Source organism: Trachurus japonicus, chromosome 14 (genome assembly GCF_045865225.1).
Source record: "Trachurus japonicus isolate A0001 chromosome 14, Traja_1.0".
Lineage (NCBI taxonomy): Eukaryota > Metazoa > Chordata > Actinopteri > Carangiformes > Carangidae > Trachurus > Trachurus japonicus.
Genome location: NC_140920.1, coordinates 26,236,066 through 26,253,485, shown reverse-complemented (window position 1 = coordinate 26,253,485; position 17,420 = coordinate 26,236,066). Strand labels below are relative to the sequence as shown.

General features: G+C 38.3%; 1 protein-coding gene across 1 annotated transcript; it reads right to left on the bottom strand.

Moving 5' to 3' along the window:
* Positions 1 to 8,789: 8,789 nt before the first annotated feature.
* Positions 8,790 to 14,881, bottom strand: LOC146974896 (von Willebrand factor A domain-containing protein 7-like). The gene is made up of 13 exons (XM_085798631.1): positions 14,788 to 14,881; positions 14,353 to 14,484; positions 13,534 to 13,720; positions 13,271 to 13,443; positions 12,942 to 13,054; positions 12,258 to 12,374; positions 11,231 to 11,446; positions 11,024 to 11,156; positions 10,348 to 10,497; positions 10,123 to 10,215; positions 9,759 to 10,039; positions 9,372 to 9,665; positions 8,790 to 9,287 (listed from the first exon to the last, which is right to left on the bottom strand). Exons 1-13 carry the CDS (start codon positions 14,849 to 14,851, stop codon positions 8,856 to 8,858), a joined length of 2,385 nt encoding a protein of 794 aa, XP_085654757.1. The 5' UTR covers positions 14,852 to 14,881; the 3' UTR covers positions 8,790 to 8,855.
* Between the last annotated feature and the right edge of the window lie 2,539 nt (positions 14,882 to 17,420).

Here is a 17,420-nt window from a genome sequence, read left to right as displayed (position 1 = left end):
AAGCAGTTACAATCCGTTAAAGGGCAGAATAACTAAAAATAACTTTAACATATCTGAAGGGTAAAAGTTAAACATGTTAATAAAAAGTTTGAGGAAAATGTAGAAATCGTGCATCTTTATAGTTTAACAGTTGAATGGTTGAAATCTGAAAAAGGTGAGAAAAAAATTAAAAAGAAGAACTTAAAATTAGGATGTTGGAAAATTGCTTGAATTTTTGAAGATTGGTGTGGAAAAAATAGGTCTACTCAAATGATTAAATATATTAAGAGCTTGAAAGTATTTGTTGAACAAATATGTATAAAAATGAAGCAATACCTGAAGTGTATAACTTGTAAGCAAGAGACTGAATGATAGGGAATCCCAGAATTGTTTAAGTGTAAAAAATAGTGTGAAAATATAAATTTATAAATGAAAAATATGAAACTCCTTACATGGTGGAGAAATGGCCTGAATTGTTGGAATTAATGAGGAAAAAGTCCAAGTCGTTCAAAGTAAAATGTAAGGATTGAAGGTGGAAAAGTCTAAAGTCAGGACATGAAGAAGCTCCAAATCCTGAAATATCCATTATGAGAACTGGGGTATATATAGAAATGGGGTAGAAACAAGGAAACAAGGAATGAAGTAAAAAGAAAGAGAAAGGGAGTAGAAAGAAAGAAAGAAAGAAAGAAAGAGACTGAATGATGCCAGAATTGTTTAAGATACGTTTAAAAAAAGAGTGTGAAGATATACATTCATAAATGAAAAATGTGAAAGTCCTTAAATGGTCTGAATTGTTGGAATTAATGAGAAAAAGTTCAAGTCCTTCAAAGTAAAGGGTTAAAGAGGAAAGTCAGGACATGAAGAAGCTCCAAATCCTGAAATCTCCATTACAAGAATAAACTGAAATGTAAGAGAAATAAATTATTAGAGATGTTTAAAAATTCCCCTCAAAGATATGAACTCATTTAGAGGCTGATTATGAGCTGTAAGCCAGTGTGTCTCTGTGGTTGTGTGTCTCTCTGTGTGTGTGTGTGTGTGTGTGTGTGTGTGTGTGTGTGTGTGTGTGTGTGTGTGTGTGTGTGTGTGTGTGTGTGTGTGTGTGTGTGTGTGTGTGTCTCTCTCTCTCTGTCTGCACCACACAGAGCAGAGCAGTGAGATTTGAGCTCTGTGCAGCTCCGAACAACAGCCTCTGAAAAGAGAACCATACCTCTTACCAGAATGTGGTCATGACTATCGGGGCAAGGAGACCTTCCTGAGCGAGCCAATGTGCATTAAATGTTTGTAGGACAAAAACTTTTCTCACAGTCGCAGGAAAGATAAGGAGGTCATTTCTGCTTTTCTCAGAAAATCTGCTCCTACTTTACAATGTGAGTCAATGAGAGGAAGAGAGGGAACTGGCTGCACTTAGAGGCTCCCAGTTTAAATTCTGTTAGCCTCTCTGCGTTTTCGAGCACACTGTGAGACACAGCACAAGTTTGTCTACCAAAGTGGGGGAAAATTATGTGTCTAGAAAGAAATTTGTGGCCGTGGTGACAGGATAGAGAGCAAAGTGTCAGAGGATTTTTAGACTCTCTGTCACTCTAGCTGATGTCATCACCACTCTAGCTCTGAAAATTCCGTGCCATTGACTTGCATGTTAAATTTGAATTTTGTCAAAAAATGATCATGAACAGTTGAAGGGTACTGATCAATAACGGTAGAAGATATGAAAAAGTTGAATGTACCGTGAATACTTGAAAGTTTTGTGAACGTTTTAAAAGTTGAATGAAGTCTGTAGGTGAAAGTATGTTGAAGCAGTTGAAGTTCAAAGAAGGAGAAGATTTGAAGAGTTTGAAGACTGTTTCAATGTATTCCTATGGGAAAAAAATTTCAATAAAGTTTGAATATTTTGAAAAGTATGAATGATATGAAAAAGTTGAATGTAAGCCGGAATATCCTGAAGAAGACGCACGTTTTGATATATGAATTGTTTGAATATTATGAAGTATGAAGAAGTAGTTGAAGGCCAAAAAAGGGAAGAAGTAAGAATAATAATAACTAGAAAATGCATTTCCTGAAGGAAATACGGGTGAATGCTGAAAGCTGGAAGCTGAATGAGCTGAAAAAATTGTTGAAACTATGCTGAATTAAGTTAAGAAACTGCTGAAGAAATCTTGAATATATGAAGAGTATGAAATGGTTTGAAATTACTTGAATTGTTGAAGATCAGTATGAAGAAATTGAAAGTCTGAAGTCTACTCAGATTTACTTAACACTGACAGTTTGAAAACATTTTTGAACCATTACTAATGTAGATTAAACAATATCTGAATAGTAAAAGTAGAAGATGAAAGATGGAGGATGTATGAAATGGGTGCTAATTACTTGAATTAGTGAAGAATAGTATGAATGAATTGAAAGGTTAAAGTGCACTCAGATTTATTTAAAACAGTTTGAAAACATTTTTTGAACCATTACTAATATAGATGAAACAATATCTAAAGAGTAAAAGTAGAAGATGAAAGCTGGAGGATGTATGAAATGGGTGCTAATTACTTGAATTAGTGAAGAATAGTATGAATGAATTGAAAGGTTAAAGTGCACAATTTATTTAAAACAGTTTGATAACATTTTTTGAACCATTACTAATATAGATGAAACAATATCTAAAGAGTAAAAGTAGAAGATGAAAGCTGGAGGATGTATGAAATGGGTGGTAATTACTTGAATTAGTAAAGAATAGTATGAATGAGGTGGAAAAGAGGTGGAAAAATTGTTGAAGATCAGTATGAAGAAATTGAAAGTCTGAAGTCTACTCAGATTTACTTAAAACTGACAGTTTGAAAACATTTTTGAACCATTACTAATGTAGATTAAACAATATCTGAATAGTAAAAGTAGAAGATGAAAGATGAAGGATGTATGAAATGGGTGCTAATTACTTGAATTAGTGAAGAATAGTATGAATGAATTGAAAGGTTAAAGTGCACAATTTATTTGAAACAGTTTGAAAACATTTTTTGAACCATTACTAATATAGATGAAACAATATCTGAAGTGTAAAAGTAGAATAGTTACAATCCGTTAAAGGGCAGAATAACTAAAAATAACTACAACATATCTGAAGGGTAAAAGTTAAACAAGGAAAATGTAGAAATCGCAAATTTATAGTTTAATAGTTGAATGGTTGAAATCTGAAATAGGTGAGAAAATATTAAAAAGTAAAACTTATAAGAAGGATGTCGAATTTGTATGAAATGTTTGGAAAATTGCTCGAATTTGTGAAGATTAGTATGAAAAAATTAACATTTAAGTCTTCTCAAATAAATAAATATATTATTAACAGCTTGAAAGAATTTGTTGAACAAATGTGTATAAAGATGAAGCAATACCTGAAGTGTAGGCTATAACTTGTGAGCAGGAGGCTGAATGATATGGAATGGATGCAAATGCCAGAATTGTTTAAGACAAGTGTAAAAAAAAAAGTGTGAAGATATATTTTATGAATGAAAAATGCGAAAGTCCTTAAATGATTGAGAAATGGTCTGAATTGTTGGAATTAATGAGAAAAAGTTCAAGCCCTTCAAAGTAAAGGGTTAAAGAGGAAAGTCAGGACATTGTGTGTGTGTGTGTGTCTCTCTCTCTCTGTCTGCACCACACAGAGCAGAGCAGTGAGATTTGAGCTCTGTGCAGCTCCTCAAAAAATGATCATGAACAGTTGAAGGGTACTGATCAATAACTATACTTGTTAGGATGGTCTTATCTGTCATAAACACGTTTTTTTTTTTTTAATTATTCAAAACATTCGGCATTTATACACAAAAACATGAATGGGATATTGTATTACACATTTTTACACACAATGCTATTGACTATTACAGCAATGCCCCCTTGTGGCGAAGACGCACAGTCGAGCACATGCACAAATCCTGAGTCAGTACATGTCAACATGTACCGTGAGCGTGTAGCAGGAAGGAGATCAATTTAAAGTTGAGAGAAGCTCAACTTTATGCAAATGAGCAGCGATGCAAAAGCAGCAGCCAATTGCAGACTCACTCAGACAGTTGAGTTGAAGATAGTCTCTGGTTTCCCGGAGCTATATGATGTACCCCTGTTTATCTATCGAGACATCAAGAAAAATACAATAGGAAACGCAACTTTAAAACACCACTGTTTACAATTACATGTAGTGTCGTGGAAATTCTCTGTTGCTGCTGCTGGTGAAAAATGAAATATTGACTTGCCGGCCATCATGATTTTATTTCCTTGCAAGGAAAGGTCAGTTCAAACCCAAGTGGGTGATGGTAAAGAAAAGACAAAGACAATGGGAAAACCTAAACATTTATAGCTGAGGGAAGGTCCACTTTTGGGGTGTGTTTGTGTCCTTTGGCCGGCCCCTTCCCTGATTGTGTTTTCACACCCTCACCTTTGAAGGTATCATCACCGGTCTCCCGAGGTATGGAGTTAAGAGATACAATTTAAAATACAAAGGGGTTTGAGTGTGAATTAGGAAGTGGGAAGTTGGGCATCACAGATGGTTAAGTGTAAAGGAACTTGAATTTACAATTGCAGAAGGAAGTCTGGGAAAGTAGGGTGTAGGAACATCTCAAGTGATTAAAACAAAGGAATATTAAGATTTACCATTACAGTAGATAATGTAGATAATGATGGTGGTAATGTGTCTACATATTGGCTACAGTGCAGGCTACATCTTGTGAGATTTTGCCCCTCTGCTTTCTGTGTGGCCTGGTGCCCCTGAACACTGATGAGGTGCCTCGTAAAAAAAAAAAAACAGAACTGCTCTTTGGCATTGCTCAGAATGGTAACACATGCATGATAAATAAATAAATAAGATAAAATGTATCTCTTTAAGCGGGATACACTATATCGTTTTGACCTGATAAAGTTACATAAGTGTTTGAAACATGTAACACAAGGGTTATTTATTGTGACATATGAGTGAGGGATGCTTATTTTTCTTCCACTAGATGGAGCTCTAATACTTTGCCAATGTTAGGCATGCTCATGCTGTCTGCTCCCTCGATGTGGAATGACATAACAGTTTGTGTGCAGCCTAATACTTGCATATGTGGTTTTATTTCATTTTTATATCACATATTGGTGATTTTAATCAATAACAAAGTGAACAAATAAAAGCCTGCTGAAGGCTGCAGTATATGAAGAAATTGCTGAAGCAATGCTGAAGTGGCTGAAGCTTTACCTGAAAGGTAGAACTCACAGTAAAGGCTGAGAGATACAGTAGTAGTAGTAGTAGTAGTAGAGGCAATGTTTAAAAGGCGGAGGAAAATGCTAAAATCCTAGTTGAAGAGTTGGTAGGGTGGAAAAATCTGAAAAACTGAAGCTTATTCAATTGTATTGAAAACAGTTGAAGCAATATAAGTATAACTGAGGCAATAACTTAAGATTGTAAATCCTAAAATGGTTGAATAAAGAGCTGAATTGTTGAATCAAGAACTGTTAAAATCCTTTAAGCCAAAGTGTAACAGCTGAAGAGGTGGAAAAGCCAAAAGTCAGGACATGTAGCCTATAGGCTCAAAATCCTTAAGTTATCATTACATGAATAAACTGAAATGTACAGAAAAACATTGTTGAAGATGTTTAAAAAATCGCCTCAAATGTAATAAATCGTTGAGGGTCTGATTCACACAGATCATGTAGCAGAGAGAAAAATATCAAGGCTTCAGTCTGTGGCTCCATCATAGCTACAGGGTCTCTGTCAACATGGGAATCAAACCCATGACTTTAACACAGGCATGGGTAAACAAAGACCTGCGGGCCATATGCCGCCCATCAAATACTGGTACAAAATTGGCCAAACTGGCCAAACTAGCAAAGACCACAAAGTTTGATGCACTGGCAAAAAGGGTGACCAACAACACTGCTCCCACTGAAACTGAATGTAGGTTTAATTTTCTTTTACTTTGAGGTAATGGGTTTTACATGTAATTTATTTTAGTTCCCATTTCCCACCAACATTCTCCATCTATCTGATACTAAGCCAAAAAGTTTGCCCACCCCTGCCTTAACATCAAGACTGACACATCATAAAGACAGTGCTGATCGGACGCAAACACTGACATTAAGATCTGTCAACATCTGTGTGCGTGTGAGTCGGTATGCTACTGCATAAGAGCTCTGCCCCACCCTCCGACACGCACAGAGGTGCAGTCGAAACAGTTACAAAACACCAATTACCAAGGTCTAAATCAGGTGAAATAACAAATATGAAATCTGTTGTCATGGTACTGTCTGGTATCCAGAGTAGAACCGAAAATGTCTGGTGAGTTTTGATGGAGGATGAATTTTGAAAATGAGGTGTGTCCCTCGGACATTTGGCTAGAAAGATTTTAGAATAGAAAGGCTTTTACTGTCATTGTTTTACAAATGCAATGAAATTAAGTGCACAACTTCTAATGGTGTTCATCTTGTGATTTGTGTGTGTTTTACGTGCTGTTTTTGAATCTATTGATGTGGGTTTTGAGTGACCTGAAGCGCCTGCCAGAGGTCAGCAGGTCAACATGAACTGTCTTGGATGAATTTGACAGTATATATATATATATATCCAAATGATGAACGGTATATATGATATCAATATATTTCCTTATAGACATGTGGCTAGAAAGATGATTAGATAAAACAGATCACGAAAATGAGGACTTCATTACGGTCCTGCACCTGAGCATCGGTGTGTAGCCTAGGCTGGTGGAGCAGGTCTGTTCCAAGTTTTCACTTAGTCATAGGTCACATACCAGACAAACTCAGGTGCAGTATAGTATGTCCTCACTAGCGTCATCTGATTACGTCAGCTGATAGTCATAGGTCATAGTCATAGGTCACTGTATGTTTCATAATATTATGTAAGTATATTTATAGAGACAACAATCACCTTTTGCTGCATAAGATGAAAGCTATAGAACGACAGGTTGTTTTGATGAGGAGGTGTGCAGGGGTCATAGAATTATATAAAATACAAAATTGTAAAGCTCAATAAATTAGGATGTGGCACTTTATAGTGAACAGAGGGAATGATCTTTTTTAGGAACACAATACAGTAGGTGTATTCTTCTTCTTCTTCCAAGGAAATCCTACATCCTATTAAAACTTTCACCAAAATGTAGCCCCAATACTGCTGAAACGTTTGTCCACTTAAACTCATTACAAGTTATGAAGTACATCACTCTGTTTTTTTTTCAATAACTGTAAAACTTATAAAACCTATCTCCTCCCACAATTTTTGCTCAATTGTCACCAAACATCTCCAGACTGTCCTCCACAAAACTAGTTTCTTGGATTTTTGATTTATCAAAAATTGAGCCTACAGTGCATGAAAACGTTTGACTGTAAACACTACTGTAAACATATACAATCCAATTCTTGCTAAATACATTTTCAATCTTCCTGAACAAAATTGACAATATTTTGGAGTCATGGTTGATGAAGTTTGGCAAATATCTGAATTTTATGTCAAAAACTGAATTTTCTAGAACATTTTGAATTCTGCTCTCATGGGAACAACTGCAGTCAATGTAAGAGTTTTTAAACATCAGATTTTCTCTTGTGAAGCAAAACACTTATCATTAAAAACAAATCACCAACATTCCCATGCTGTCAAGATAGAATTGATCTATTATCAGATTTTTGTAAAGTTCACAGAATTTCTGACATTTTGACATTTTTGAAATCTGCCTTGACACCTGCTGCCAGGCTTTGACTCCTGAGTCTATTTGAGAAGACACACACCATGTCTCACTCACAGACAATTAGCTCAGTGAGTTAGGAGTTAGGAGTTGGTTCTTGGTGTCAGAGGATGGGGGTTCAAGCCCCAAGGAGGGAGTTGTATAACACATCAAAATAATACCAGATGGTTTTTGTGAAACAAATCTACAAAATCTGAGAGTCATAGGTGATGTTTGACAAATACATATCAGAATTTTACCTCAAAAACTGATTTTTCTTTTTACAGTGGTTTCAAATCTGCCTCCACGACAGTGAATGGCTTACTCAATTTGTGAAGCCACTGTTGAACTGCCACTTGCCAATTAGCTCAGTGCGGTCTTTGGTTCTAGAAGTTGCAGGTTCAACTGGTGTAAAATTAACACTAGAAAATTTCCTCTGGGAAATTTTGATAGGCCCACGGGGGGCTACTGCCGGGCATTCCATCTCTGTCAACATGGGAATCAAACCCAACTTTAATCACATGAAGGTCCCTATAGCATGTTTCCTATGACTGAGTGAAACTCAGAAGAAACCTGCTCAGGCTGGTGGAGCAGGTCTGTTTCAAGTTTTCATTTAATCATAGGTCACAAACCACCAGGCACGCCAACACCCAGCTACAGTACAGGACAGTATAGATGTCCTCACTAACGTCATCTGATCTCGTCATTGAGTGGAGGACATGATGGCTGCCTGTCAGTATTAAACTTATAATTAAATGATATAGCAACATTTTTCACTAATGCCACCCTTCATCTGTTGGTGGCAACCAAGATGATGTTTAATTTATTTAGAAAGACAAGTCACCTAATGCTGCATAAGATGAAAGCTAGACCCACAGTTGTTCATTTACTATTCACACAGATTTATTGAATGGTGTTGATTTAGTATCAGTTGGTCAATCTTAAAGAAATACAGTAGTCATTAGGATGTACAACATGGTTGCAATAAAACAAAAATGCAATGAAACAAAAATGTCAAATGTCAGCTCCTTAGAAATACTAAAAAATAAATAAATATGATTAATAGCAGAGCTGTTGTATTACTTGGCATAGATTTTGCTATATGTAGCTAATAAAACAGCAATTGAGCAAAAGCTTCCCCACACCAGTGTTTCCCAGTCAATTTGTGTCTTTACTGATACATTATGAACATGTAAAGAGTCAGCTGATGTCAATTCCAGATGAAAGACTGAGCCCTAGAATTGTGACACTAAGGCAAAGAAGAAGAGACTGAGCAGCTTTGGTTGATGAAGACGCCTCAGGAGCTGCTGTCGCAGGCTGTGAAGTGGTGACATCTTCCCGGAGAGTGTAGAAACAGGAGTCGACATTGCCCACCCGATCCACAACCACTATCTCAACATCAGGTGAACAGCAAGAGGCTTTGTACGACACCAACGTGGTATTCTCATTTTCAGGAGCCAGAGTGGTGTTCATGGCCCCATTGCCTTGTCTGAGGCTGACATGTCCGATGCCTGACTCCTCAGGCCCATCAGTCACCTGAACAGACAGCTCCCATGTGGCACTGCAGTTTGTAGAGCAGCTGCTGGGCTTAGGGGTCAGCCGCTGACACACTGGTGGAGTGAAATCAGTCACCTGCACAGAGAGTAAGTACACAAACTCAGCAACCTGCTTTAACACTGATTAAAATGTGACTTTCTTCCTCAAATGGACAGTTACCCTGGTGAGGACAGTGAAAAGCAGCACAACGTAGTTGGTGTCTCCACTTCCAGAAGCAGTGGCCTCAATGGTCAAGGTGACATCAGTTCCAGATGGTGTGCCAGAAGGGGCTGTGAGGTTCACTGTACCGTTAGCACGGCCTTCACTGTCCAGGGATAAACTGGAGGGGAAGACTGAGGTAAAATTTTGATCATTGGAAACACGGATGTTCAAACTTCCAACTACACTGCTGTTGACCACAGAAAAGGGAATGGAGAGTGGTACTCCTGGAGCCAAGACATCGTCTGTTTCAGCCTAAAAACAAAGGAAATGGACAATGGTTGGTATATAATATTTTACCTCTCCCTTAAAAGGAATATAGATTTAGAAAGATATATTTCTCCTTACAGCAGTGACAGCCAAATAAGACGCCCTGACACTGGTGGGTGACTGCCTTTGGAAGGGCACGGAGGATGATGAATTGGAGGAGGCGTTTATGCTTTGCCCCTTAATGAGCACCACAAAGTCAACCGATGGTATCCTATCAAAGTGAACAGAGAAGACTCCTCCGCCCTGAGGCTGCACGCTGCCATTAACCTGCCCAGACCCCGACGATTCAACTAGAGTGACTTCTGTCACTGTGGCGGAGTCATTTCCTATCAATGTCACCCTCATGCTGCCATTAACACCTGCAGGAGAAACAGCAAATCAACAGACGTACAATATGCCTACTTTGAAAAATATCCAAATGTCTTAAATTCTGGGTCTTTACCAGCTCTGGGACGATTTTCTAAGACATCAAAACCTCCCAATGGACCCTGCGACACCTCCAGGAAGTCAAACAGGAAGTCGATTGAACTTCTCCCTGCAAATGGAAAAGTCACAAAGAAAAGACAGTGATTTGGGTGAAGCAGCTCTTCAAAGTTAATGATAGTCACTGTATACCTGTAATAATAATAAAGTCTTTGATTCAGCCACATAATCGAGGAGGCCTTACCTACAACTTTCAGAGTGTAGGGAGTTGTTGACATCATTTGAACCATCCACAGTCCCGTTTGTACTTTTAGCTGCAGAGTCTGGAAGGTTCCCACTGACTGGGATGCAATGACCATTGATCCTGTCAAGTTATTGCTGCTCAGAGAAACACCTAAAAAATAAGTTACAATGCAGGCTGGTCAGTGGGCTTAGAGTGAGACAAACATGATTATCTTGAAGGGATAGTTCAACAGTTTGGCAAATTCGCCTATTGCCATAAACCCTATCATAGGAGTAGGTTTATAACCTTTAATTATCGGTGCATGTTGTATTGAGATCCAAGGGGCAGAAACGCAAGCTGCTCAGCGAACATAGTGGAGGTGAATGGAACAGGTCCCCTGTCCCTCATCAAACTCATCAAATACACAATCCAACAACTCCAAGTTGTGACCTGCACATTCACCACTCAGAACTACTTGCTTTTGAAATCACTCTGCCCAGCATTGGGACATTGGCTCGAAAGTTTGATGAGGGACAGGGGTCAGTGTACCGTTTACCTCCATTCTTTTCGTTGAGCAGCTCACGTCTCTGCCCCGCGGATCTCAAAACAACATGCACCGATAATTAAAGTAATAAACCTACTCCTATGAGTATAGGGATTATGCCAAAATGTTGAACAATCAACAGTGAGACAGCACCTGTGGGACTGATGAGAGTGAAGTTGAGTGAGCTTCCCGTGAGGTAAATCGTGAGGTTTCTTACTGACTCGTCAACTGTCAAGGTGAAATTTTCAACCTTCCCTGGGCTCCTGGCTGCTTGCAGGAGAGTTACCTGGGAAATCAAATAAAGCTGGTGACGCAACTGATTCATTTGAATTTAGTCACTGCAGAAATTCATGTTATTACCTGAGGAGAGTTGAAGGAATCCGTTATGATGCTAGTGGCCGTGAGCAGCTCAGTCTTATTAACTTCAATAACCAGACCTCCTGAAGCCTGAGCCAGGTCTCTGTACAGCTGAGAATCTGCTACTGACAACCGACGGCTCTGTCGCTGTCGCTGCTGGTTGTTTTCACTTCGTCTTCGACGGAGAGACATCCGGACATCGGTAATCAAGAAGTTCACCTGAGAAAATGGATCAGTTACAGTTTTGGGGGAAAAGTTCACTTACTGAGACTAAATTATTAATACATTAAGAAAAAGTATTTATTTTTACAAATTTTTCATACATGATGAAATATTTTTTAAATAATACAGTACACAAGCCCACTCTGTTTTTCTGTAGACACTGTGGGCCTGTCCCAATATGCACACTCGATCACACTTACACACTTGGGCACTGGGCTTGTGTGCAAGTGTGTCCCATTTCTCCAACGACCAAAAGTGCAGCGCGCTTGATTTGCACTTTACCCACACTTACAGTAAGACCACCACATCAGTATTTGGCCAAGTATAATTCCCACACACGCCACATTTGGGAAATGCCATTGAATAACTTTCAGTAAAATTAATTTGAATTTCTACCTCATAATAATGACTTTTTAATCTCATATACACTTTTATCTCATATTTTTCACTTCCAGTTTTGTTGTCTTCAGGCTTCGTTTACTTTAACATCAATCAATTTTGATCTGTTATCACGTAATTATGAATTTTCTCTATTGCTTGTAACTTATGTGAATAATTAATAATAATACAATAATAATACAATACAATATAATAATAATAATACAATACAATAATAATTTATCACGCTCTGTTAATCATGTGTTTTCCTTTCTTTCTTTTTCTTTTTTTTAACTTACAGAGTTAGGCTTACATTATGATTTGAATCGTGCGCATAGAGACACTTTTGGAGTAGATGAGACTGATCTAGCAGCACTATTAATTTCCACATCCTACAGTATGTTTTTATATTGACACATAATCCACTCACCACTGTTTTGGTCTGCTCAATGAGTGCCATCACTGTGCCTCTCAGGTGTGTGTCTTTAGCAGTTGCATCAGTGAAGAGGAAGATCTCAGAATTTGGAGGAGCAGCAGTTAAAGCCAACTGCACGAGTGAGACAGGACATCAGGCATAGATTAGTTTTCATACGATCAAGTACGGAAAATCAGGGAGTCAACAGTAAACAGTTTTTAAAATGGGAACAAACGGCTGGATTTCCTCTTCAGTTTCAATTTCCTTTTTCCAGCTTCATTTCCTTTTCCCAACAGCTAATTGATTTGCTTAGTCATTTAGCCTCTCTGTCCCAGTGGTAAGCTCCAAGAGAGCTTGTTACATCCCATGGCTAACTGGGACGATTTCACCTGGCTGAAAGGAGAGGCTACACGATTGAGCAAATTGATTGGCAATTTGTTTTTCAAACTCTGTCATCTCTTCATGAATGAATACATGTATAATGCTTGATGCTGTTTTTATGAATCCATTTTAAAATCTTAAATTGATTGTTTAGTTGTGTACAGCACTTAGTTTTCAACTACAGTTGTTTTAAAGTGCTATATAAATAAAGTTGAGTTGAGTTGAGTTAAGCTGATTCATAAATTCTTTGTATAGCCCTAATAACATTCCCAGTCATCTGTATTCAAGACCAATTTTATGTCAGACACTGCACCGCACCTGAAGTCCTGAGAGACTCATTTCTGGAGCATCACCTCCACCATTTGCCGACAGTGAATTGATGGCGTTCACGAAAACTTGTGGGTCTGTAGTTCTTGTCAGTGGCCCAAACTCTGGGATTCACGTGGAAACAAGAAAAAAACATGTTGTTATTCTTCTTCGTCATGTTTGATTAGTTTGAGATTTATCTGATACTGTGCATGTTTAGTTGTAAACTGACGGATGGTCGGTCTTTTGTTTGTTTGGCAGAGAGTAAACTCATAAATTTAACAGCGCAAACATCACTTTAAGGAAAATTGAAAGTCTACTCTGAGGAATTGAGATGGTACCTGGATCATTGAACGGTACAAGAATGTAAAGTGAGGGTTCTTCCTCTGTTCCCAGTTTGTTGATCATAGAGGAAGTGACGTTCCTCACTGCTGCAATGTCATCACCCATGCCTCCCGTGGTGTCAATCACAAAGCAAAGTGCTTTATTAGAGCCTTTGTTGATTCCCATCATCCTGTGGGACAAAGAGAGAAGGAATACAAATTTTCACTGACCTCATTACACACAGTAACTGTGACTGAAACGTGCAGAATGGGCCTCATACCGGAGGAATGATTTGTCACCAGCTGCCCCTCGAACGTCCTCTAGCAGCTGACTGGTTGCAGCTATTGCCACATTTGCTGCTTCAGTGTGAAGGTGTCCATGACTAGAATTCTTATCGTCTTTGCTGATCCCACCTATGGGTGCAATCCTACTTGTTCGATCAAGCCTTCCTCCGTGGCTGCATTTTCCTGTTTACAATTAGAAACAGAGTATGAACAAAATGTCATGTACAGATTCACACATGCCTCCACACATTTCTCCAATTAAATTAAGATTTTTTTAAACGTATGTCCTCATTTTCAAAGTACATATTTGTCACTTGGTTGCTGAGTAATGCTAAAACTGGAACCAGAACTGGGGTCTAGTCATCTAAATACGTATATTTAAAAAAAAAAGCAGAATCCCTGGTTTAGTTCCTCTGGTCACAGGAGGCAGAGTACATAAAAAAAGGAGGGAAAAAGGATGAGATACAGACAAAAACTACCTAATAACCTCTTCTTAAAAACTTTGTCAACTGTCACAAAAGGTTCAACAAAGCGAGCATGGTGGAGGTGTATTCATTTGTATCATGAATATGTCCAGCTTTGAGAAATTATATCAATAGTCTGAAAACAGTCCAAATGTAGGCTACTATCTATTGACTAAGTGGGTCGTCATCATCATCATCATCATCATCATCATCATCATCATCATCATCATCATCATCATCACAGCAGCATGAGATTCTGATCCTGACAAGGATTGTCTGTTTTATTTAGATCTACTGTAGGCTCATAATTTAGGAATAAAAATAATCACCAGTGAATATGACGGCATTTACCTGTGGGCTTCGTGGATGCATTGTTAAAACCAAAATATCCAGAGGTTAGTATCTTTTCCTGTAGGATACCCTCCAAAATGTTGTTCCTACATTCATGTCTTACACAGTTGCGACATGTTGTTCTCCTTGTAGCTGTCAGATAGAATAGATTGGACAATGAAGTTCAGCTGAGCATCTGACCACATGGAGCAAACAATGGTAAAAAAAAAAAAAAAAAAAGAAAGAGAAAAAAAGCTTGTGCATATATTTTTGAGATGAAAGACGACTGAAACTATAAAGAGTGCACATATGGGAGCAAACAACTGTGTACACAAACAAACAAGGCTTGTTAGTTAAGAGTGTGTGTTAAATTCTCACTCCAACAGTCTCACAGCCAGTCCTCTCCATTTCTTTTGTCTGCACATCCAAACACATCGTACTGAATGATCCATTTACCTGCTATGTTCCCAATGACGGTGTCTGGTCTGATCAGATTAGAGTTTGGGAGCGTGTTTCCCATTTCCACCCAGTTACTGTGACTGTAGAAATCCTGCAGACACAACAAGTACAAATTTATAATTTATAACAAACAGTGGCTAAAATGTTTTACTACAGATATCATCTTTTTTAAACAGTCTTCAGGCATCAAAAAGCAACTTTGTAGTTTGTTTCTTGAAATAATTATAATGGAAACAAAACTGAAAGAGAGCACCTGCAAGGTGTGTGATATTTTTCCCAGATTTCGTTTTGGCGTGTTAAAGTTGTATCGCATGGAGCTGGCCTTCACAGCTGACAGTCCGTCTGTGATGATTTTCCTTCCTGCTGTAAACTCTTCATTGTTAAAGTGATAGCGGGCGATGAGATAAAGAAGTAGATCTACTCTTGCATTCCTGTCCTGGATCAAGGTGATGGCTTGGCGGAAGCTCTTGGAAGACTTTGATGCTTCACATGCAGCAACAACTGACTCAGCAGTAAAAGGCTGTGGCTACAAACACAAACACACACACATACGTTAATTGCCACCTGAAAGCACATTTACTGTATTAAAGATGTAATTTGGTTGACTTTATTTCTTACAGGAAAGGTGAAGTCTTTGCCCTTAGCCAGCGCCAGTGTACGGCACACCTGCAGAGTGGTATTTAAGATCGCTATCTCAGTGATCTCCTGATGGTTCAGAGATTCTCCTTCAAATATACCAAATCCATGAGCTCCAGTCTGCAGGAGCAGGAGACACAACACAGCCAACCCAGACATCACTACACAACCTGTGGGGAGAAGAATTACACTTACAGTCAGTCCTTACTAAGGTAGAGTCAGGTGGCAGTCAGCAAAGTTTCTCAGCCTTTCAGTGACATCCCACAGTCTTTTCATTTTATTTTATTTATCTATTCACTTATTTTCTTTCTGTTTTTTTCATAAAGTAGAGATAATCTTTTTCCTATTTTGTATCTTTAACAATCTTCACAAGCAAATTGTAGCCATAAAGACGGGTTTTATTATTATTATTCTCCTGCCACTGTGGCAAATTTGTTATTAATACTTAGCACACACACTTTCTTGGTAAATAAATTCTATCAATTATAATGATACTGTAAAAAAAATATAATATATGAAGAAAAAAATCGAAATGATTGTACCTCGTGAAACATAGGCTATGCCAAAACATCAAGATAGTTTCTGAATTATTTATAACTAAAAGTCAGATTTCTGTCAAAGTATAGTGATATACTTTTAAACATTAAATAATTAGCAGATGTGACTAACCTGTAACCTGCGGTCTTGATGAAGTCTCGTAGAATAGACTACTTTTGATGACACCTTATTATATATAATGCTGCACAGCTGAGGTGGAGCCGCTACTCTGCTTGACTAGTTGGACCCGATGTCTTGCATACCAACATTGCATACTTAAATAATTACACGCCCATCTTCAAACTCCACACTTTTTGTCTTAGCTTGTGGTAACATCTTATTTGTGTTTTATTTATTTTACTTGTGTTTTTATCTTATTGTAGCTTCATTATTGTTTGCTTTTATTTGCAAATGTCTGCATTTGTCTTCTTAGTTTAAACTTTTTCAATGATTAATACAGAGAGGGAAGGGTAGTGCTACACCACAGCGAGTAAAGGCAAATGAATGGACAGACGGGATGTGACAGAATAAACAAAGAAGGGTAGAAACAGGCATGGGGACTAATGTAAAGTTGTAAAGTGTCATGGAAGTTGTTGTGCCGCTCCCAACACGTCCCTCTGAATGCAGAGAGTCCAAGAAATGCTATACTGATGATTTTGGTGGCTATTATCAGTTCTTCATGTGGGACCACCACCAGAGTCCAGAGTTGTTGCCATGGGCCAGCACGGCCAGCCACACACACACACACACACACACACACACACACACACACACACACACACACACACACACACACACACCACCACCACCAGGCCACAGGCCACAAAGCCCCCAGGGACATCATGCAGCATGCAAGTAAACAGAAGGGCAACAACTAACACTCCTGAAGCACCAAAGCAGATCCTCAGAGGACCGGAACAGGGGTAACTCCCATTGGTTCGTAAAATGGTAGTAGCCTGTTGTACAGTAGGGCATGTTGTGCATTCTATACACAGAGAGAAAAAGGTAACTCATGTTATGTAAGGTGTTCTCTTGTTGTTTCACCGCAGTTTTTGGGAGTTACTATGAAAACCACCCTCAAATATATACCAAATAAGATAACGTTGAGTCAAGATATTTATCCACATGATGTAGCAGACCTTTAATATCCCAAAAATGACAAAATGTCATTTTTGACAAAACATTTGTTACCCCCTTCTTGCGTTGTAGGCAACAGTTTCTGAGACAATAATCAGTATTAATCACTGTTAACCTAACAGCATAATCATATAAACAGGAACATATTTACAATTTCCCTACAGTATGTGCAAATACATTACCATTCAGATAACAAACTAACATCCATGTATCACAATCATAAAGCTGAGTTACATGGTCAAACACCACCACCTGCTGGAAAAACAGAGTATTGAACAAGCGCTCGTGAACTTGGGTGGTTTGCTTGGACTTCAATTGGT